At 41.9% G+C, this 23,339-nt stretch overlaps 2 protein-coding genes across 5 annotated transcripts; one reads left to right on the forward strand and one right to left on the reverse strand.

The window, feature by feature from the left end:
- Positions 1-153: 153 nt before the first annotated feature.
- LOC110492863 (progestin and adipoQ receptor family member 4-like) lies at positions 154-4,198 on the forward strand. The gene is made up of 3 exons (XM_021567338.3): positions 154-502; positions 2,602-2,820; positions 2,949-4,198. The coding sequence occupies exons 1-3, from the start codon at positions 337-339 to the stop codon at positions 3,383-3,385; spliced, it is 822 nt and encodes a 273-aa protein (XP_021423013.2). The 5' UTR covers positions 154-336; the 3' UTR covers positions 3,386-4,198.
- pelo (pelota mRNA surveillance and ribosome rescue factor) lies at positions 4,071-23,077 on the reverse strand. Of its 4 annotated transcripts, none has more exons than XM_021565502.3 (13): positions 22,825-23,077; positions 12,740-12,832; positions 10,413-10,563; positions 10,107-10,197; positions 8,783-8,946; positions 8,041-8,101; positions 7,682-7,843; positions 7,378-7,424; positions 7,189-7,262; positions 6,820-6,891; positions 5,974-6,048; positions 5,776-5,807; positions 4,071-4,625 (listed from the first exon to the last, which is right to left on the reverse strand). In XM_021565502.3, the coding sequence occupies exons 1-13, from the start codon at positions 22,863-22,865 to the stop codon at positions 4,531-4,533; spliced, it is 1,158 nt and encodes a 385-aa protein (XP_021421177.1). In that variant the 5' UTR covers positions 22,866-23,077; the 3' UTR covers positions 4,071-4,530. The 4 variants fall into 4 exon arrangements, with proteins under 4 accessions (XP_021421177.1, XP_090058605.1, XP_036802572.1 ...); XM_090202479.1 differs by having other exon boundaries at positions 7,189-7,258; positions 7,374-7,424; XM_036946677.2 differs by having other exon boundaries at positions 12,740-12,828; positions 22,825-23,076.
- Between the last annotated feature and the right edge of the window lie 262 nt (positions 23,078-23,339).

Consider the following 23,339-nt stretch of genomic DNA (forward strand, 5'->3'; position numbering starts at 1 on the left):
CAAACAGGTATATGACATTGAAATAGTGAGCAGAGCACACCGCACACAGCTTTCCAGTGAGGATTACACCAGATTTAACCCTATGAATAACAGTGATTGCTGATTGGTCACACAGAAAGCATGCCACTCTGTGAGCTCAACAGGTCGCTTGCTAAGAACTTCAGTACCTGTTCCAAGGATGAGACTCGTGCCGACATTATCCTGCCAACTATCCTGCTTGACTTGACAATGTATGTGCCTAAAGTTCTTACTGGAGACTCTTTCAGGATATATGTATATTGCACGATCAACTAATGTCCTGTAAACTCAGGGGGACATTGGCTGGAGAAAGCCACCATGGCTTGCTTACATGGACCACGACTACTGAATTTGGAGAAAACCCCTCCTCATCTTCAGTTCAATGACTTGATCCTGACAGGCTACCGGCCAATTTCAACCTTTCAGGGGTGCATCAGAAGCTTGTTCTACTTGCACAATGAATTTGGTAACATTTATACCCATGGTAAGTATACGGCCCCTACCGTTGATATATGAACTGGCATAGTTTATTGATAATTTACACTTCAGAATAACTCATGTCTCATTATAAATGCGTTTATATATATCTAAATGATTATACATATATAACTGATAATTGTAACGCTTATACATTTTCATGTTTACAAAAAATGTATGAAATACTAATTGATTTATTTACAAAGTGTATTCACGATTAATAATTCAATATAAAGTATCTATGGTTCTCCTGTTTTTTTTTAACTAAATTGTCTCATCTCATGTGTATTATGTATTTAATGTATAGTCTAAGTGAGTATGTAGTCTTTGTAGGCTAGTAGATGTCTTACTACACCAGTAATGAAATTGTTAACAGCTGCAAGTTTGAAAAATAGGCCGCTTTGGGCTACTCTCACTTATGGGCCATTTACAAGCATACCGGTACTTTTACAAGTATGTGTAAAGAGACAAGGATATGGGGGATTACTGGTAATCTGTCCTTGTCCTGGATATATTGCATTAGTAATTGGCCTTGGAGTTGTATGATTGACCCATTAAAGTGGTAAAAATAGTCAAAACACTTTTCTATCTTTGGCAACAACTCTCAATAGGCTATGCATGAAACTTGAAAGATGCACCAAAAAAAAATAGGAATGATTATTTTGTACATTTTGTTTGTATGATTATTTTCCACTCTCTGACACCCTACAACCCTACAACTGAGATGTGCATAATGCTATGCAATGCATAACATTGCAGAACATTCGTAGTTTAAGCATGTGCAGCTATGCACCCTTGAACCTAAGTGTGGCAGTCTCTATGATGTGACTCCTCCTTGGATATCCTCTGTAGCTAAGCACATTAACACTAACTCTAACTCAGGAGGGGATTAGCATAGGAGAGTTGCTCAGCAGGCTGCAATACACCTGTGAGAGAGACTTCAGAGAAATGCAATGGTGTTGGACAAAACAAACTGAAGGGCTATTATACTATGAGGGCCATTTCAAGGACACAGAGTAAGCCTTTATCTGGTGTACTCCCCTACATGTACTGGTACCAATATACCTGACCTAGACTGTGTTGAATCCACTGTGCCTCCATCTTGGTACTCCTCCTAAAAAAATATTTTGGAAGGTATATAAATGCATTTATTAATGTCAACATTAGTTTTTGCCACCTTGACTCTATTACAGACACCTTAATGTACACTTTTAAATTATATGATGTGAGCTAAACATAAAAATAAAATGAAAACAAAATCACACTTTTTTTAGATTAATGTCCCCACTACAACAAAACATTATTAAATACATGTCATCTTTAGCTTGAAAGATGGAATTGAAATACCATAGAATTCAGATACTGTAAAATGTGCCAGACCATGCCCATGTGGATGTCCAATGGTTAGTAGTGGCCATGTTGTTTGAGGTGCTAGCCTGAAAAACATTGCATTGAGAGAACTTGGTCCATAGAGGCCATGTTTTAGGTTTTGTGCAAATCGGTCATTCGGTGCGAGAGGAGTAGCGTTTTAAGTGTTTTTCACAAATTCAAAATGTCTGGAAAATCCATCACCTTATGGGTCCTAGAGGCAAATTGTTTCTTGTGAGGAGAGGGACATATGTACAACATTTTATGACTCTAGGGGAGAATCCCAGTTGCATACTCCTCACGTCCTCTCTCCTCACCTCCTCAAAACAGGACTTCTGTCTTTCTCATTCAGTGGGTTTTGAGAAGGAGAGAGGACACAATGAGTATTGAGATTCTCCCTAGGTCTCATGGGGTGAAGGGCGTGACCTTTCAAAGTTTTCATCTTCAATTGCTTGTTATAGCACCACCATGTGGCCAATTTACATGGCACTGCTTGACAAGATGTTGCCCTTGACCTTTTTTGCAAAGTATCAACCTTGTAGGCCTTACCATCTCACAGTAATTTGAATTTGTGTGAATTTGCCCTTATGGAATAATAATAATAATAATGAACCCCAGCAAATACAATAAGGTTTCTTGCAGATTTGCTGCTTGAACCTCTAATTAGCAAAGCATGGCAAAATAAGAGTCTAGACTTCAAAAGTCTATCAATACTGAGATCTCCCTCCATCCATCCAGGAATCCCATTCTTCTGTTTCCTTGTGCTGCTGCCACTTAACATCCCCTGGTCCGAGGTGGAGCAAACGTGGATGTGTGTGTTCCACTACCTTGCCTGCCTGTCCCCCACCGTGGGCTCAGTGCTTTACCACACCTTCATGAACCATGAGGGCGGGGAGCCCATCTACGACACACTCCTTTCCCTTGACATGGTCGGAGTCTGCCTGGTCAACACCTTGGGTAGGTAAAGTCAGATTCCAGATCAGTTGTTTGAAATATGTTTGAAAACGTATCCTTCCTTCCTATTCTCATCACACAGTCACTCACACATCCATCTTCATTGACTCTCCTGTTTCTGTGTCAACCAGGATGCCTGCCCATCATCTATATCACCCTGATGTGCTACCCTGGCACTTGCATCCTGGCCCTCCTGTCCTACAGCCTAATCTCAGCCTGGGGCATCCTCTGTGCCACCACAGCGCGTAGCAACTATGGGCGCCTTCGCGCTTTCATCTGGCAGGCCCTCTTCCGTGTGCTCCTCTTCCTGTTCCGTTGGCTGGGCGACGGTGTAGGCAGCCCAGCTTCGCTGCGCCTCTTCTTCACCATGGACATGCTGGCTATCATGGGTGGCCTGGTGAACCTTAGCCGGGTGCCCGAGCGTTTTAGCCCAGGCCTCTTCGACTACTGGTGCAACAGCCACCAGATAATGCACGTGCTGGTGATCTGCTCCATTATCTACATGCACTGGGGGATGCTGGAGGATTTAGCCTGGATTAAGACGTTCCAGTGTCCGGTGTTGGAGTGAGGGACAGAGAACAAATAGGGCTGGGGCGTAGGATTTGAGGGGTGGGTAGGAGTGACCATAAAAATAGAATGACCAGAATGGACAGCCCCATTCAAGTCTATGTTCGGTGATGGGTGGACTGGCAGCCATATTGAATGTACTTACCGATAAGTACACATTAACATTTCTGTGGTCTGAGGGGCTATAAACCTTCTCGTAAATTATATTTCTATGGGTGACGAGAGAGTGAAATTAATGTTTTAACATGCACTTTAGGACTAGCTGCTGAAATGACTGTAAGGATTACGATTGATTCACTGTCCATTTTGAAATATTCACCCCCGTACAGCAGAAGAATGTAGGGATAAGAATCGATTGGTGCTATTAATGATGGACGTCGGGGAATTGTTGTTTTGCTTTTGAACCCAAATTTCAGTGTTATTACTTAGCAATGAGATGGACACACATCTACACGATTCTGTATCAGTTAAAATGCAGTAGGCCTTTGCCTCCAGTGACCAACATACATTTTTTCAATGAAAAGGATTGCAATAAATTAAATAAATATATATTTCTATCTCCTGTTTCCAGTAATACTCCCTTTCAGTGTTTGACCATTATAATTTTCTTGTCAGAAACAACTGTTACTGTGGCATCAAAAAGTACAAAAGTTACTACGAAAAGAACATGGCAGGACAAGAAAACGTAAGCTTTGGCGGTTTAATTGCAAGAAAGAGATATATATATATATACACTCGAAAGGAAAAATGTAGATGCAAAACTCTCATTAGAAATTAATTATACATGTTTTATCAATATTAATACACTGTACTAGCATTTTATATCAGGTGTGCATTTTCTGTGTATTTATTATTATTTGTGTTTTATTCAGACTTGGCACCAAACAAATTACAGGCTTAACCATAGCATTAATGTAAACCAGAGTTTATCTTTCAGGCTTAACATTGGTACCACTTCTACTTGTACTGCACCTTAAACCCAAAAGCACAAGCATGTCAAATTCTGTGAGTATGATGATAAAGCAATAATGGTCAGGTTTTGCACTTTATGCACTCTATTGCTTCTTGCAACTTTGCGCTGTGTTCCTCACAGTTCTGCAGACTAAGAGTACCCCCAGGTCTAATTTCTCTGTTGCAGTGTGTCATTTATTCTTCATCAGAGCTGCTGTCATCCTCAGGTTCCGATAGATCAGCGATGGGGAAACGCAAGATGGCCGCCACTCCACTGAGCTGGGTCAACTCTGTACAAGGGAGAGACAGATGAGGCTGCTCAATTGTTTAAGCAAATTATACAATATTTGGTTGACAAATAATAAATATCACAAACTCAATGATGCAATGCTACTCAGTAACCCTATCAGTGAAATCCACTATGGTGAGAAGAAACATTGGGTGTTTCTCAATATGCATACAACCGTATCTCCACACTCATGCGCCGAGTGCATTCTCCGACCACATTCTTGTGAGTACGTTCTTTTGAGGAATGCATAAAAACACATTTGAGAAGCACTCGCACTCCCCCTACTGTGTTACCTTACGCTTCACCTCCCCATTCACCGAACTTCCTTCTAGCCAAGTCAATGGCAACAATAGACAAAACAAGATATATACAAAGCAAACTTCCTAATTTTCAGCTAGATATGTAAATCGTAATAATCTAGCTAGCCAGCTAGTTAAACAAGAAAAAATGTACCTAAAACTAAAGTTATGCAAGGTAGATGTATATTTTTCATAGGTAGCTACCAATTCTTCGTGGCTAGCTAGCTAGCCCTATTGACTTACAATAAACTTATCCATCCAACTAATATTATGCAAGATAGATGTCAATTGTTTGTGGGTAGCTAGCAAACAATTATTCGTAGCTACCTGGCTAGTTAACAGTACTAGTAGCTAGCCCTATTGACCCTATTATTAGCCCTATTATTATGGGCTTGCGATCTACGGTACGTAGGCAGGTAAACATGCCAAAACTAACACAGCATGTATTTATTAACATATCAAGATAAAATATCGTAGTCAGGCAACATATGAAAAGTGAATAGGCAACATTTCATTCTGAAGTCAGAGTGTTTTTTCTTACGCTTAAGCTCAAATAATGGCCGCCATTTATTTCAATAAATGTTGCATCCTTTTGTACGTAGTTGCGTACAAAATACTTTCCGTTGACGTTTACGTCGATGCATGTACAAACGGAGTACTCATTTGAGAAGTGCCCTCTGTGCTCCATTTCACATACTTTGAGTTGCACTCGCACTCCGACCCTACCGTGCTCCAATTTGCATGCTCGGAGCACGGCAGTATGCATTGAGAAACACCCATGGTATACTACCAATAACACATCTGTGAAATTGGCATTGACATGTCACTGAATATGGAAGGAACAAAACTTACGTTCTCCAGATACATGAAGGCTTGAAAATATTCTGTGGAAGAAAATAAAGAGGATCAGAATGAGAGTCGAGGACATGATCACTATAAGAAACAATCATCATAATTACAGTATAACTTGTCTACAGTAGCCTATCATATTTTTTTTTACTCATCATATTTTCACCATTATCATCGTTTCTCTTTCCTGCCTATCCCTACCTCACGGTTCCACCATTGTCTCTCACGTTGTCCACCAGCCGTACGTATCTACTCCGTGTGGCCACATCCTGGTGCCTGGGGACAGAGACATCCAAATGAAATGAACAACATGCACAGATAAGCGACGACACCCCCTCACAGCTCATCTTCTCGCTGCCTGCTCTTTCCATGACATAGACTGGTGAAAGCTATGATCCCTTCTTGATGTCACTTGTTAAATCCACTTCAATTTGTGTAGATGAAGGGGGGAGACATGTTAAAATAACCATTTTATTAAAGCTTTGAGACAATTGAGATGTGTTGTGTATGTGTGCCATTCAGAGGGTGAATGGACAAGACAAAAGATTTAAGTGCATTTGAAAGGTTTATGGCAGTAGGTGCAGCCCCCTGGATTGAGTGTGTCAAGAACTGAAATGCTGCTGGGTTTTTCACGCTCAACAGTTTCCCGTGTCTATCAAGAATGGTCCACCACCCAAAGGACATCCAGTCAACTTGATACAACTGTTGGAAGCATTGGAGTCAACTTGAAGAAGTCATTCCCCAACAAATTGAGGCTGTTCTGGGGACAATTCAATATTAAGAAGGTGTTGCTAATGTTTTGTACACTCCGTGTAAGTCTACTTATCTTGAGAATAGAATAACTTTCTTTTTTTCTGGAGGGAACTTTGGTTGTGGCATTCGAGTTAGGTTATAAACACATTTGAGCACAACTCACACATGACAGATACACATGCATTGTATGTGTAGGTCTCTATCCTCACTTTCTCAAATATTTATATAAAACACACACAAAATACAACATTTTCCCCCACAGAAATCCAGATATAATGCCATAAAACTACATACCTGAAGAGCTTATCGCTAATCAACAAGATGTCAATAGCCAGTGCTTCGGAAGCTTTCTCCACGTGAGCCAACCTGCAACATCAAGTGAATAGAAAGGTTAGTAGTGGTGGAACACGATGACTCTCAATGTCATAGTCAGTTATTGGCATCGTGTTCAGTAGGGCACACCGTAGCAAAACGTTTTGCAACGGAAAACATGTTCTTATTAGCCTAATTCAGATTTTAGCTCAAAGAAAGAAAACAAACCAAAACAGGGAGGGACCATCTAGACGTGTCCAACAACGTACATTTTCGTTTTCTGTCGCCAAACGGTATAAACTGTTTTTGCTGTATGCCCTAATGAACACGACTACGGTCTCTCTCTCTCACCCATAGAAGGCTCTGTCGGGCTCATGTTTTAGCATCTTGTAGAAGTCCTCCAGGGCTTTCACCTCCCCTGCTGCCTGTGAGTCACAGAGAAGACAAAGCATGAATAAACTGCAGTGTTCCTATTGAAAGGACCACGCAGCTGGATTAATAGACTATTAGTAGGATTAATAGACTAAATGGGACACTCGCCTTGGTATCAGACAATCTAGCCGTGACAGCTGGATCGCATAGAATCTCTGCAGGAAAAAAAAACAACCCAGTAAGCATTGCCCCACAGAAAAGGAAGAAATATCAAAACAACATTCTGAAATAAAATAAACATAAATAACACATAACTTAAAGTTGAAAGGTATATGTATTATTACATCTTATAAGCATGATAATAAGATATAAGGGGTTACAGATGCTTATAGCAATTCTTACAATGCATTACAACCACATTAATAATGCATTGTAATAATACATTGTAACGTTATCAAAACATGTTCCCTACCTTTTAGGGAGTATTTGTGTCCCGAGGAGGAATGGACTAACATAAACTTGGGCCTATTCTCCAGCAGAATCTTGGAGTCTTGTCGGACTGCTTCTCTGAAGAGGTAGGACATGAACTGGTCCTTCACAAACCCTGGACTGGCCACGAGTATACACTTCACCACTGACACATAAAAGACAGAGGACCAGAGTGAGAAAGAGGTGATATTAGGTAAAAGGTGAGTAGGTGTGTAGGGGGAGCGACCGTCACGTGATCTAAATCTGCCCCATTTCACAGGCCAGATGATGCCTGCTTAATCAGCCCTGAGTTGTGTTCAGTAGGGAGTTTCACCATGAAGGGGGATATCCTAGAGGACCCACCGTCAAAGTTGATATGTCTGAGGATCCCCTGCATCACTGCCTCATAGAACCTATCCAGGGCCTGAGAAAGGGAAAGAACCCATTAGGAAACCAAACCCTTGCACATACTGATTGTTAAGACGCTTACACACAGGAAAATAAAATACAGCCGCCTCCATTGGTTTCTATGTAAAGCTGGCAGCAGGTTTGCCTCCCACCCTGGCGAGACTGGAACAGGGAGGGACGGCAGCTGCCGCCAAGGGCACGCGAGGTACATGCTTCTCTTCCACTCCAGTTAAACACTTTCATCTTCTCGTGCTGGGTGCAGCTGCCTCTCCTCTTGCGAGGGATGGTTGCCCCCACCTCGGGCCCTTAGTAGGGTCATAGCAGGGGTCACCAGCACCAGCTTGGCCAGACTCTCATGCATCACCAAGGCTAATTACTTTTGTATTACTATAGAATAGTCAATATGGCAATATACCATGTCATACGGATTTCAAATACTTCCAGGAACACTCAAATGGCAACCACTCACTGATGGTAGAACTGTAGTATGGCGTATGATCATTGTTCTGTGTTTGTTCCAAATATGACAACAACCATAGTTGGCTACACAGCACAGATAGATCTGGGACCAGACTAGGATTATGTAGCATAGTTATAGTGTAACAGAGTTAGATTTGCAGCATGCCGCTAGTGCCGACTTTGGCAGCTCCCTGTCTGTAAGCCCCTTTAATGATGGGGTCATGAAGCCAATACTGACCTTCTCGTGCTGGGTGCAGCTGCCTCTCCTCTTGCGAGGAATGGTCACCTCCACCTTGGCCCTTAGTAGGGTCATAGCAGGGGTCACCAGCACCAGGTTGGCCAGACCCTCCTGCATCACCACGGCCGCTACGTCTGCCTTCTGGGTGGGGTCACACGCCTGCTCTGAGAGGGCCACAGGAAATAGAATAAGAGTTCAGGTTGCATACAGGCCTAGGTACTCAAAACAGGGTTCGCACTCTGTGGTAAATCTATTTACTTTTCCCCGACTTTCCATGTCTACAGATAAGAATTTCCATGTGACAACTTTCACACACATTAGGCAATGCAATGTACATGTTTCTGAACATTTAATGTATAAACTGTGATCCATATGAAACAATCCCTGATTTTCCATAATTGCATCAATGTATTGACTAAATTCCCCAACTTTTCCTGTCTGGAATGCGTATTTGAAAATTCCATGATATTCCTGACATTTCTCGACCAGTGGGAACCATGTCAAAACAGGTCTCAATACAGAGAACCATATGAAAGACTTAGTGAGTGGAATACCTTGAAATTCAATGATTTTGATTGACAGATTACGTACAAAACAACAAAACAGGGATTTAAGCCTTTGAGGAGCACCATCACCTCACAGGTTACAAGTACACACTAGAGGTCGACCGATTAATCGGAATGGACGATTAATTAAGGCCTAATTAGGGCCGATTTCAAGTTTTCATAACAATCGGAAATCGGTATTTTTGGGCGCAGGTAGGGGCGAGGAGAGGGACGGAAGCTATGTTACAGTTACACTGGCAATACTATAGTGCCTATAAGAACATCCAATAGTCAAAGGTATATGAAATACAAATGGTATAGAGAGAAATAGTCCTATAAATACTATATAAACTACAACCTAAAACCTCTTACCTTGGAATATTGAAGTCTCATGTTAAAAGGAACCACCAACTTTCATATGTTCTCATGTTCTGAGCAAGGAACTTAAACGTTAGCTTTTTTACATGGCACATATTTTACATGGCACATACATGGCACATATTGCATATTGGCACATATTTATTTATTCTCCAACACTTTGTTTTTGCATTGTTTAAAACAAATGGAACGTTTCATTATTTATTTGAGGCTAAATTGATTTTATTGATGTATTATATTAAGTTAAAATAAGTGTTCATTCAGTATTCTTGTAATTGTCCTTATTACAAAAAAAAAAAAAAAAAATGGGCCGATTAATCGGTATTGGCTTTTTTGGTCCTCCAATAAATCGGTATCGGCGTTGACAAATCATAATTGGTCGACCTCTAGTACACACTCACCGATCCTATCGAGGACGACACTATCCCAGATCTTTTTGGCAAGTGTGAACTTCCTGTTTAGCTCCAACTCAATGGTGTGGTAAGCCCCCATCTAGGGACAGAGGAAAAAGCACTTCCTTCACTTGCTACTACAAAACAACAACAAAAATTAAATTGGAAACTCCACGTAACTTAGACTATTAGCATTAGCTTTCCTAGCATCATGATTTGTCTACTGGTAATGTGTCAACGCTAAACGAACATAATAACAGTTACAGGCTAAAGTGGAAGTGCGTTGTTTTTGTCCTCAACGTTTTAATCTCGGACCTTCACATATTGATTCTCTTGGATGTTGGTTCCCTTCACCCTCAGCTGGCAGGCCTGTGAGTCAAAGTCAATAGTATCCACACACAAACACAGGGTGGTGCGCACTCTCGAGCTCCCCACGCTGCCCGTGGATGACTCAGTCTGCACCTTTCTGAGGAATCAGGGAGAAAGGTATCATGGGTCACTAAGGCTGTGCTTTGTAGTAAAGGTGTGTGTGTGTGTGTGAGAGAGTGAGTGAATAAGTGAGTGAGAGTGACAAAGTGAGGTAGATAGCTTTTCTCACTTGAGCTGTAATGCTCTAATTATTTATGACTTACCATAAAATAGTCAATATGGCAATATACACTGCTCAAAACAATAAAGGGAACACTTAAACAACACAATGTAACTCCAAGTCAATCACACTTCTGTGAAATCAAACTGTCCACTTTGGAAGCAACACTGATTGACAATACATTTCACATGCTGTTGTGCAAATGGAATAGACAACAGGTGGAAATTATAGGCAATTAGCAAGACACCCCCAATAAAGGCGTGGTTCTGCAGGTGGTGACCACAGACCACTTCTCAGTTCCTATGCTTCCTGGCTGATGTTTTGGTCACTTTTGAATGCTGGCGGTGCTTTCACTCTAGTGGTAGCATGAGACGGAGTCCACGACCCACACAAGTGGCTCAGGTAGTGCAGCTCATCCAGGATGGCACATCAATGCGAGATGTGGCAAGAAGGTTAGCTGTGTCTGTCAGCGTAGTGTCCAGAGCATGGAGGAGCTACCAGGAGACAGGGCAGTACATCAGGAGACGTGGAGGAGGCCGTAGGAGGGCAACAACCCAGCAGCAGGACCGCTACCTCCACCTTTGTGCAAGGAGGAGCAGGAGGACTGCCAGAGACCTGCAAAATTACCTCCAGCAGGCCACAAATGTGCATGTGTCTGCTCAAATGGTCAGAAACAGACTCCATGAGGGTGGTATGAGGGCCCGACATCCACAGGTGGGGTTTGTGCTTACAGCCCAACACCGTGCAGGACGTTTGGCATTTGCCAGAGAACACCAAGATTGGCAAATTCGCCACTGGCGCCCTGTGCTCTTCACAGATGAAAGCAGGTTCACACTGAGCACATGTGACAGACGTGAGAGTCTGGAGACGCCGTGGAGAACATTCTGCTGCCTGCAACATCCTCCAGCATGACCGGTTTGGCGGTGGGTCAGTCATGGTGTGGGGTGGCATTTCTTTGGGGGGGCCGCACATCCCTCCATGTGCTCGCCAGAGGTAGCCTGACTGCCAGTAGGTACCGAGATGAGACCCCTTGTGAGACCATATGCTGGTGCGGTTGGCCCTGGGTTCCTCCTAATGCAAGACAATACTAGACCTCATGTGGCTGGAGTGTGTCAGCAGTTCCTGCAAGAGGAAGGCATTGATGCTATGGACTGGCCCGCCTGTTCCCCAGACCTGAATCCAATTGTGTACATCTGGGACATCAACTCCTGGACAGTCTTGCACCACAGACTGTCCAGGAGTTGGCGGATGCTTTAGTCCAGGTCTGGGAGATGCCTCAGGAGACCATCCGCCACCTCATCAGGAGCATGCCCAGGCGTTATAGGGAGGTCATACAGGCACGTGGAGGCCACACACACTACTGAGCCTCATTTTGACTTGTTTTAAGGACATTACATCAAAGTTGGATCAGCCTGTAGTGTGGTTTTCCACTTTTGAGTGTGACTCCAAATCCAGACCTCCATTGGTTGATAAATTTGATTTCCATTGATAATTTTTGTGTGATTTTGTTGTCAGCACATTCAACTATGTAAAGAAAAAAGTATTTCAGAAGAATATTTCATTCCTTCAGATCTAGGATGTGTTATTTTAGTGTTCCCTTTATTTTTTTGAGCAGTGTACTATGTCACACAGATTTCAAAGACTTCCTGAAACACTCAAATGGTAACCATCCACTGATGGCAGAACTGTAGTATGATCATGGTTCGGAGCAGGATTATATTAACCGGGTACCAGATCTGTTTGTGCCAAACATGACAACAAACATATTTAGCTACAAAGAACAAATAGATCTGGGACCAGACTAGGATTATGTACCATAGTGAAAGTGTAACAGAGTTAGATTTGTAACCTCACTCCATAACTTGAAATGTTTCCACCCACACGATCAAATCGCTAACTTTTCTATAGCGCAGTTGGCTAAGATGTTGTCAAGTGGGCAGTCCAGTGAGTTTGCAAGACAGAGAATCCGAGATTGAGTACCAGTGCAAGCTCGAGTGGAAGGAAGTTATGCTGTTAAGCAAGCACAATGAAATCCGTCACAATAGCAAGTTACCTAATAGTGGAGGCCATAAGACTGTCACCGATCTGCAGTAAGTTGTAAGTGTGCCACATGTCCTCTGCCTCTTCCGGCATCAGTGTCACCTGACTGGGAGACAGACAGACACACACACACACACACACACACACACACACACACACACACACACACACACACAACCTTGATAATAGAGCTCAGTTCAGGTTGTGTGAGATTGAAAGTCATCAAAATCAGCAGTAATGGGAATTGCTAATGTTGGAAGGTTAGTCATTCAATTTGATCAAGACAATAATAACTGTTTCTGTGTAGCAATGGGGATGGAAATGTATTGAGCAGGGGTTTTTAAACTGGGTTCCACTTCCCCCAAGGTACTGCAGGGGGTCTACCAGTCAAAAGTTTGGACACACCAACTCATTCAGTGGTTTTTCTTTATTTTTATTATTTTCTACATTGTAGAATAATAGTGAAGACATCAAAACTATGAAATAACACATACGGAATTGTGTAGTAACCCCTAAAAGTGTTAAACAAACCAAAATATATGTTATACTTGAGATTCTTCAAGGTAGCCACCCTTTTTTGCCTTGACAGCTTTCACAGCTTTGCACACTCTTGGCATTCACTCAACCAGTTTCATAAGGAAGTCACCTGGAATGCAATTTCAATTAACAGGTATGCCTTGTTAAAAGTTTATTTCTGGAATTTCTTTCCTTCTTAATGCGTTTGAGCCAATAAGTTATGTTGTGAGAAGGTGGGAGTGGTATACAGTAAATAGCCCTATTTGGTAGAAAACCAAGTCCCTATTATAGCAAGAACAGCTCAAATAAGCAAAGAGAAATGACAGTCCATCATTATTTTAAGACACGAAGGTCAGTCAAACCAGAAAATGTCAAGAACAAAAACCATCAAGCGCTATGATGAAACTGAGTCTCATAGGGACCGCCACAGGAAAGGAAGACCCAGAGTTACCTCTGCTGCAGAGGATAAGTTCATTAGAGTTAAATGCAACTCAGATTGGACACCATTAAGAAGAAGATACTTAATTGTGCCAAGAAACATGAGCAATGAACATTAGACCGGTGGGAATCTGTCCTTTAGGCCAAATCTGAGATTTTTGGTTCCAACCGCCGTGTCTTTGTGAGACGCCGAGTAGGTGAATGGATGAGCTCTGTGTGTGTGGTTCCCACCGTGAAGCATGGAGGAGGTGTGATGGTGCTTTGCTGGTGACACGATCTGTGATTTATTTAGAATTGAAGGCACGCTTAACCAGCATGGCTACCATAGCATTCTGCAGCTATACACTATCCCATCTGGTTTGCGCTCAGTGGGACTATAATTAATTTTTTAACAGGACAATGACCCAAAACACACCTCAGGGCTCTGCAAGGGCAACTTGACCAAGGAGTGATGGAGTGCTGCATCAGATAATCTGGCCTCCACAATTCCCCAACCTCAACCCAATTGAGATGGTTTGGGATGAGTTGGACCGCAGAGTGAAGGAAAAGCAGCCAGATCTGTGCTTAGCATATGCCAGAACTCCTTGAAGACTGTTGGAAAAACATTCCTCATAAAGCTGGTTGAGAGAATGCCAAGAGGGTGTAAAGCTGTCATCAAGTACCAGTCAAAAGCTTCATGACTACCTCATGAAGCTGGTTGAGAGAATGCCAAGTGTGTGCAAAGCTTTCATCAAGGCAAAGGGTGGATAATTTGATGAATTTTTTTCACACTTTTTTGGTTACTACATGATTCCATATGTGTTATTTCATAGTTTAATGCTTAATAAAGATCTTGTACCATTGGAATAGTATTTTATTCCAATGGTAACTACCTCTAATTTCCTTCATACTGGACGCAGAGACATAAAAATGGTATCCACGGTGGTATTCTGTTGCAGCTAGTGATATTCAGTAAATAATGATTTTTCACATAAAAAAAAATTATATATATTTATACAGTGCCAGTCAAGATTTGGACAAACCTACTCATTCCAGGGTTTTTCTTTATTTTTACTATTTTCTACATTGTATAATAATAGTGAAGACATCAAGTTTTTAAAGAAATAATTATGTGAAAAATTATTATTTAATGAATATCACTAGCTGCAACAGAATACCACCGTGGATACCATTTTTATGTCTCTGCGTCCAGTATGAAGGAAATTTGAGGTAATTTCATGAGACAATGCCAACTAGCATTAGAACAATGCCGAAGTCTACAGGAACAGTTAACATGCTACCTGTTCCTGTTCACCTGACTCTGAGGAAGTAGATACATAAATTACAGTCATTGGAGCTCATTACAGGGTTTTCTATGTTGAAAATTCTTAAGTGGGCCGTCTAAGTGGTTATTTTCAGGATGGAAAAACTTTGTGTCAACTTAAACAACTAAAACCAGATAGAAAGCATGCAGAAAAGATATTGAACTATATATATATTTTTCTCAATAATACCATAGTTGAGAACTAACAATCAAATACAAGCAAAAAAATATGAAACTTGTATTTTCCTACTAGCACTGACTTTGTTGATAAAATCATAACTTTGACGGAAAATGTACACTACATGACCAAAAGTATATGGACACCTGTTCATCGAACATCTCATTGCAAAATCATGGGCATTAGTATGGAGTTGCCCCCCCATTGCTGCTATAACAGCCTCCATTCTTTTGGGAAGGCTTACCACTAGATGTTGGAACATTGCTTCCATTCAGCCACAAGAGCATTAGTGAGGTTGGGCACTGATGTTGAGTGATTAGGCCTGGCTCGCAGTCGGCGTTCCAATTCATCCCAAAGGTGTTCCATGGGGTTGACGTCAGGGCTCTGTGCATGCCAGTCAAGTTCTCCAACACCGATCTCAACAAACCATTTCTGTATGGACCTTGCATTGTGCACGGGGGCATTGTCATGCTGAAACAGGAAAGGGCATTCCCCAAACTGTTGCCACAAAGTTGAAAGCACGGAATCGTCTAGAATGTCATTGTATGCTGTAGTGTTAAGATCTCTCTTCAATGGAACTAAGGGGCCAAGCACAAACAATAAAAAACAGCCCCAGACCATTATTTCTCCACCACCCAACTTTACAGTTGGCACTACTCTGTCGGGCAGGTAGCGTTCTCCTGGCATCCACCAAACCCAGATTTGTCTGTCGGACTGCCAGTTGGTGAAGCGTGATTCATCATTCCAGAGAACGCGTTTCCACTGCCCCCAGAGTCCAATGGCGGTGAGCTCTACACCATTTCAGCCGACGCTTGGCATTGCACATGGTGATCTTAGGCTTGTCTGTGGCTGCTCACCCATGGAAACGCATTTCATGAAGCGCCCAATGAACAGTTCCTGTGCTGAAGTTGCTTACAGAGGCAGTTTGGAACTCAGTAGTAAGTGTTGCAACAAGAGGACAGATGATTTTTAGGTGCTACGTGCTTCAGCACTCGGCGGTCCCGTTCTGTGAGCTTGAGTGGCCTACCACTTCGCAGCTGAGCCGTTGTTGCTCCTAGACGTTTCCACTTCACAAAAACAGCACTTACAGTTGACCAGGGCAGCTCTATCAGTGCAGAAATGTGACAAAATTACTTTTTGGAAAGGTGGCATCCTATGGCGGTGCCACGTTGAAAGCCACTGAGCTCTTCAGCTTGGCCATTCTACTGCCAATGTTTGTCTATGGAGATTGCATGGCTGTGTGCTCAATTTGATACTTGTCAGCAACGGGTGTGACTGAAATAACAAAATCCAATAATTTGAAGGGGTGTCCACATACTTCTGCATACAGTGCATTCGGAAAGTATTCAGACCCCTTCAGTTTTTCCACATTTTGTTACGTTACAGCCTTATTCTAAAATGTATTTTAAAAAAAATTTCCCCTCATCAATCTACACACAATACCCCATAATGACAAAGCAAAAACTGTTTATTTTTATTCACATTTAATACAAAAACATCACATTTACGTAGGTATTCGGACTCTTCACTTAGTACTTTGTTGAAGCACCTTCGGCAGCGATTACAGCCTTGAGTCGTCTTGGGTATGATGCTACAAGCGTTGCACACCTGTATTTGGGGGGTTTCTCTCATTCTTCTCTGCAGGTCCTCTCAAGCTCTGTCAGGTTGGATGGGGAGAGTCAGTACACAGCTATTGTAGGTCTCTCCAGAGATGTTTGATAAGGGTTCAGGTTCGGGCTCTGACTGGGCCACTCAAGGACATTTAGAGACTTGTCCCAAAGCCACTCCTGCGCTGAAGCAGGTTTTCATCAAGGATCTCTCTATACTTTGCTCTGTTCATCTTTCCCTCAATCCTGACTAGTCTCCCAGTCCCTGCTTCACCGTATGGATGGTATTGGCCAAGTGATGAGCGATGCCTGGTTTCTTCCAGACATGAAGCTTGGCAATCAAGCCAAAGAGTTCAAACTTGGTTTCATCAGACCAGATAATATTTTTTCTCGTGGTCAGAGTCCTTTAGGTGTGTTTTGGCAAACTCCAAGAAGGCTGTCATGTGCCTTTCACTGAAGAGTGTTTTCCGTCTGGCCACTCGACCATAAAGGCCTGATTGGTGGACTGCTGCAGGAAGGTTCTCCCATCTCCACAGAGAAACTCTGGAGCTCTGTCAGATTGACCATCGTGTTCTTGGTCACCTCCCTGAGCAAGACTCTTCTCCCCCAAGTGCTCAGCTTGGCCAGGCGGCCAGCTCTAGGAAGTGTCTTGGTGGTTCCAAACACCTTCAATTTATGAAAGATGGAGGCCACTATGTTCTTGTGGACCTTCAATGCTACAGACATTTTTTTGTACCATTCCCCAGATCTGTGCCTTGACACAATCCTCATGGAGCTCTACGGACAATTCCTTCGACCTCACGGCTTGGTTTTTGCTCTGAAATGCACTATTACCTGTGGGACCTTATATAGACAGGTGTGTGCCTCTCCAAATCATGTCGAATCAATTGAATTTACCACAGAAACAATTCGGAAAGTAGAAAAAAACAAGTTGTAGAAACATCTCAAGGATGATCAAAGGAAACAGGATGCACCTGAGCTCAATTTCGAGTCTCATAGCAATCAGTCTGAATACTTACATAACCTCTTAGAGCTCTAGGGGCGCTATTTCATTTTGGGATAAAAAACGTTCCTGTTTTAAGCGCGATATTTTGTCACGAAAAGATGCTCGACTATGCATATTCTTGACAGTTTTGGAAAGAAAACACTCTGAAGTTTCAGAATCTGCAAAGATTTTGTCTGTAAGTGCCCCAGAACTCATTCTACAGGCGAAACCAAGATGATGCATCACCCAGGAATTAGCAGAATTTCTGAAGCTCTGTTTTCCATTCTCTCCTTATATGGCTGTGATTGCGCAACGAATGAGCCTACACTTTCTGTCGTTCGCCCAAGGTCTTAGCAGCATTGTGACGTATTTGTAGGCATATCATTGGAAGATTGACCATAAGAGACTACATTTTCCAAGTGTCCGCCTGGTGTCCTGCGTCGAATTCGGTGCGCAATTGCCAGCTGCTTCCACTTTACCATTTGATTCAGGGGAGAAAGCATGTGTCCAAGAACGATGTATCAATGAAGAGATATGTGAAAAACACCTTGATGATTGATTCTAAACAACGTTTGCCATGTTTTCAGTCGATATTATGGAGTTAATTTGGAAAAAAGTTTGCGTTTTGAGGACTGAATTTATGGATTTTTTTTGGTAGCCAAATGTGATGTATAAAACGGAGCTATTTCTAATACACAAGGAATCTTTTTGGAAAAACTGAGCATCTGCTATCTAACTGAGAGTATCCTCATTGAAAACATCAGAAGTTCTTCAAAGGTAAATTATTTTATTTGAAGGCTTTTATGTTTTTGTTAATGTTGCGTGCTGGATGCTAACGCTAATGCTAACGCTAAATGCTAACGCGAAATGCTAACTCTAGCTAGCTACTTTTACACAAATTATTGTTTTCCTATGGTTGAGAAGCATATTTTGAAAATCTGAGATGACAGTGTTGTTTACAAAAGGCTAAGCTTGAGAGATGGCATATTTATTTCATTTCATTTGCGATTTTCATAAATAGTTAACGTTGTGTTATGCTAATGAGCTTGCTGATAGATTTACACAATCCTGGATACAGGGGTTTTTTCATAGCTAAACGTGACGCAGAAAACGGAGCGATTTGTCCTAAACAAATAATCTTTCAGGAAAAACTGAACATTTGCTATCTGAGAGTCTCCTCATTGAAAACATCTGAAGTTCTTCAAAGGTAAATGATTTTTTTGAATGCTTTTCTGTTTTTTTGTGTAAATGTTGCCAGCTGAATGCTAATGCTAAATGCTACGTTAGCCATCAATACTGTTACACAAATGCTTGTTTTGCAATGGTTGAGAAGCATATTTTGAAAATCTGAGATGACAGTGTTGTTAACAAAAGGCTAAGCTTGAGAGCTAGCATATTTATTTCATTTCATTTGCGATTTTCATGAATAGTTAACGTTGCGTTATGGTAATGAGCTTGAGTCTGTATTCACGAACCCGGATCCGGGATGGGGAGATCAGAAAGGATAAGTAAGGTATTTCCGTTTTTTATTTTATATATTTGCAAAAAAAAAAAAAAAAAAAAAAAAAAAAAAACTTTACATTTCTAGTTAAAAGACTATGTTAGAGTTTACACTTCCTCATAGAATGAACTGTGGCCAGGGAGGTCTAAAATAAAAATTAACTCCTTACCAAATCTATTTATTTTAAAATGTTGATTACTTCTACTTGACATTCACCTTATGATAAAACATGACGGGATTAAACACTACGCAAAAAATAAAATAAAGGGAACACTTAAACAACACAATGTAACTCCAAGTCAATCACACTTCTGTGAAATCAAACTGTCCACTTAGGAAGCAACACTGATTGACAATACATTTCACATGCTGTTGTGCAAATGGAATAGACAACAGGTGGAAATTATAGGCAATTAGCAAGACACCCCCAATAAAGGAGTGGTTCTGCAGGTGGGGACCACTTCTCAGTTCCTATGCTTCCTGTCTGATGTTTTGGTCACTTTTGAATGCTGGCGGTGCTTTCACTCTAGTGGTAGCATGAGACGGAGTCTACAACCCACACACGTGGCTCAGGTAGTGCAGCTCATCCAGGATGGCACATCAATGCGAGCTGAGGCAAGAAGGTTTGCTGTGTCTGTCAGCATAGTGTCCAGAGCATGGAGGCGCTACCAGGAGACAGGCCAGTACATCAGGAGACGTGGAGGAGACCGTAGGAGGGCAACAACCCAGCAGCAGGACCGCTACCTCCGCCTTTGTGCAAGGAGGAGCACTGCCAGAGACCTGCAAAATGACCTCCTGCAGCCACAAATGTGCATGTGTCTGCTCAAATGGTCAGAAACAGACTCTATGAGGGTGGTATGAGGGCCCCGACATCCACAGGTGGGGGTTGTGCTTACAGCCCAACACCGTGCAGGACGTTTTTCATTTGCCAGAGAACACCAAGATTGGCAAATTCGCCACTGGCGCCCTGTGCTCTTCACAGATGAAACAGGTTCACACTGAGCACATGTAACAGACGTGACAGTCTGGAGACACCGTGGAGAACGTTCTGCTGCCTGCAACATCCTCCAGCATGACCGGTTTGGCGGTGGGTCAGTCATGGTGTGGGGTGGTATTTCTTTGGGGGGCCGCGCAGACCTCCATGTGCTCGCCAAAGGTAGCCTGACTGCCATTAGGTTCCGAGATGAGATCCTCAGACCCCTTGTGAGACCATATGCTGGTGCGGTTGGCCCTGGGTTCCTCCTAATGCAAGACCATGCTAGACCTCATGTGGCTAGAGTGTGTCAGCAGTTCCTGCAAGAGGAAGGCATTGATGCTAGGGACTGGCCAGCCCGTTACCTAGACCTGAATCCAATTGAGCACATCTGGGACATCATGTCTCGCTCCATCCACCAACGCCACGTTGCACCAGACTGTCCAGGAGTTGGCGGATGCTTTAGTCCAGGTCTGGGAGGAGATGCCTCAGGAGACCATCCGCCACCTCATCAGGAGCATGCCCAGGCGTTATAGGGAGGTCATACAGGCACGTGGATGCCACACACACTACTGAGCCTCATTTTGACTTGTTTTAAGGACATTACATCAAAGTTGGATCAGCCTGTAGTGTGGATTTCCACTTTAATTTTGAGTGTCACTCCAAATCCAGACCTCCATGGGTTGATAAATTTGATTTCCATTGATAATTTTTGTGTGATGTTGTTGTCAGCACATTCAACTATATAAAGAAAAAGTATTTAATAAGAGTATTTCATTCATTCAGATCTAGGATGTGTTATTTTAGTGTTCCCTTTATTTTTTTGAGCAGTGTATATATTTTTGCTAACATACAGTGGGGCAGAAAAGTATTTAGTCAGCCACCAATTGTGCAAGTTCTCCCACTTAAAAAGATGAAGAGAGGCCAGTAATTTTCATCATAGGTACACTTCAACTATGACAGACAAAAGACAAAATCCATGAGAGATGAGAGAGGCCTGTAATTTTCAGGACAGAGGAGCCTCTTAAAGAAGAAGTTACAGGTCTGTGAGAGCCAGAAATCTTGCTTGTTTGTAGGTGACCAAAAACGTATTTTCCACCATCATTTGCAAATAAATTCATTAAAAATCCTACAATGTGATTTTCTGGATTTTTTTTCACATTTTGTCTGTCATAGTTGAAGTGTACCTATGATGAAAATTACAGACCTCTCATATTTTTAAGTGGGATAACTTGCACAATTGGTGGCTGACTAAATACGTTTTTTTGCCCCACTGTATGGGTAGTCTGGACAATAGAACGAGTCAAAATTCACCCAGGGCTGAAAAATAGCAAAAGAACGTTGGCTAAGCAGGAACACTAGCGCAAGCCCATAGCTAATGAATGGAATCGAACGTTCACAGAGCCTGACTGGTGACGCTTAGAATTCCATTTAGCCTAAATGGCAGCAAAAAAATGTATCCTTTTTTTTTTATTTTAACACTACAATATGTTCTTAGGACGAAACGTAAAAAAAATAACTTGTGTAGAAAGTAAACATCCGCACATCGTTGGTGCCAAGTGTGCTTATGTCTGAATAAAATGAAGTAGGGGAAAAAATGGCAACTTTTGACTATTTCTGGTCTAGAGACCGATGACAGGAGAGTACCCTGCCCAACCTTGTGTAATTAGAAAGAGGAGATTATCTTGTCCTTGATGACAAGGAGTACGCTGTCAAGCCTTACACAATTAGAAAGAGGAGATTATACTGTGTAAAAATAGTGTCAACTTTGGAGAAAAAAAATTCAAATATAAACATTGCGAGATATTTGGCAAAATAGTCAGACATATCTATATTTCCCTGTAGTAAACAATGGGACGACCTCAGAGTTCCATGAGTATTTTTTTGTTGTTGTTTACATTCTAACTAACCAGCAACGTGGGCAGGTCTCGTTGCCATCAATAGCAAAGCAGGCATTGTGACGTAGAACAATAAACTGGGAATAGAACGTTCAGAAGGCGAGTTGGTGCCACGTTGCTCAATGGAACTAATAAGCCTGTTTTTTCGTAATTACTTCAAAACTACGGCAAGCAGTTGGGACATACGGTCATATTATGAATCTTGGCTCCACCACGGATGCAATGAACTAGTTCAACGGATGCAATGAACTAGTTATCAGAAAAAAAGCATTGTTAAAAATGTAATGTGTCCAGGGTCGCCGGTTTACCTGCGCGGGGGTCCCTGGACAACAAAAGTTTGAAAACCCCTGGTATAAAGCACTCAGCACAACAATATTATAATGCAATGGTATTCCTATGATGATATTCTAGCTAAACTAGCTAGCATGCATGACTATGGACAACTGCCCATAGTTTGGGCTCAGCAGCTGATAAACCAGGACGGCCATTTCCATGTCAAATTAAACAACACATGGATACAACATTGTTCTTGTTTAATGATGTATAAAAATGCATACAATACACTGGTGGTGACTGAATAGTTGCACTGTACCAGAAGTATATACTGCTACGTCGGACACGTGCTAACTAGCGACAGACCTGCGCTAGCGTTCGTTAGCTTACCAGCTAGCTAACGTTAGCTTGTTGACGCTTACTTACCCGGCATTGTCTTTTTCGATATCTTTATGAAGCAACTTCATGGTGTAATAGCTTTGTTATAAACAACAGTATTATTTGCTAGCATATGAAGGAGTTATTATTACATTTAGCTAGTGTCATATTTACTTCCTCTCAAGAGTCTAGTTATCTATTTCTTTAGAATGAACCGCTCAAGAGATTTGGGTTGGCGGCCTGACCTCCGTTCCGCCAGCAAGAATAAGTAATACCAAGCAAGAACAAGGTGGCAATTTCCGTTCAAAATAAAAGTCTCACGGTGAAGATGGTAGATTTTTTGGTTCTTTCGAAATTCGTGCAGTAATACCTAACAATACAAATCGATACACATAGATTTAAGAAACAAAGACATATCAGAAAGAGCAGAGTCCGGAATATAAATATATGTATGTATGGTGTGTGTGGTGTGTATAGACAGTATGGACAGTATATTAATAGAAAATGTGCATACAGAAGTAGTTATGTAGCACTAGCCTTGACTAGAATACAGTCTATACATA

This window comes from Oncorhynchus mykiss, chromosome 16, assembly GCF_057628025.1.
Source record: "Oncorhynchus mykiss isolate SJ-2025 chromosome 16, ASM5762802v1, whole genome shotgun sequence".
In the NCBI taxonomy this organism is placed as follows: domain Eukaryota; kingdom Metazoa; phylum Chordata; class Actinopteri; order Salmoniformes; family Salmonidae; genus Oncorhynchus; species Oncorhynchus mykiss.

Bases quoted from the DNA above. Each gene is read 5' to 3' on its own strand.
- LOC110492863 (XM_021567338.3), top strand. From the start codon at position 337: ATGGCTTGCTTACATGGACCACGACTACTGAATTTGGAGAAAACCCCT. The intron at 503-2,601 runs GTAAGTATACGG...CCATCCATCCAG, and splicing joins TGGTAACATTTATACCCATG to GAATCCCATTCTTCTGTTTC. The intron at 2,821-2,948 runs GTAGGTAAAGTC...TGTGTCAACCAG, and splicing joins CTGCCTGGTCAACACCTTGG to GATGCCTGCCCATCATCTAT.
- pelo (XM_021565502.3), bottom strand. From the start codon at position 22,865: ATGAAGTTGCTTCATAAAGATATCGAAAAAGACAATGCCGG. The intron at 12,833-22,824 runs GTAAGTAAGCGT...TCTGTCTCCCAG, and splicing joins ATCGAAAAAGACAATGCCGG to TCAGGTGACACTGATGCCGG. The intron at 7,844-8,040 runs GTGGGTCCTCTA...TTTATGTGTCAG, and splicing joins CAGACATATCAACTTTGACG to TGGTGAAGTGTATACTCGTG.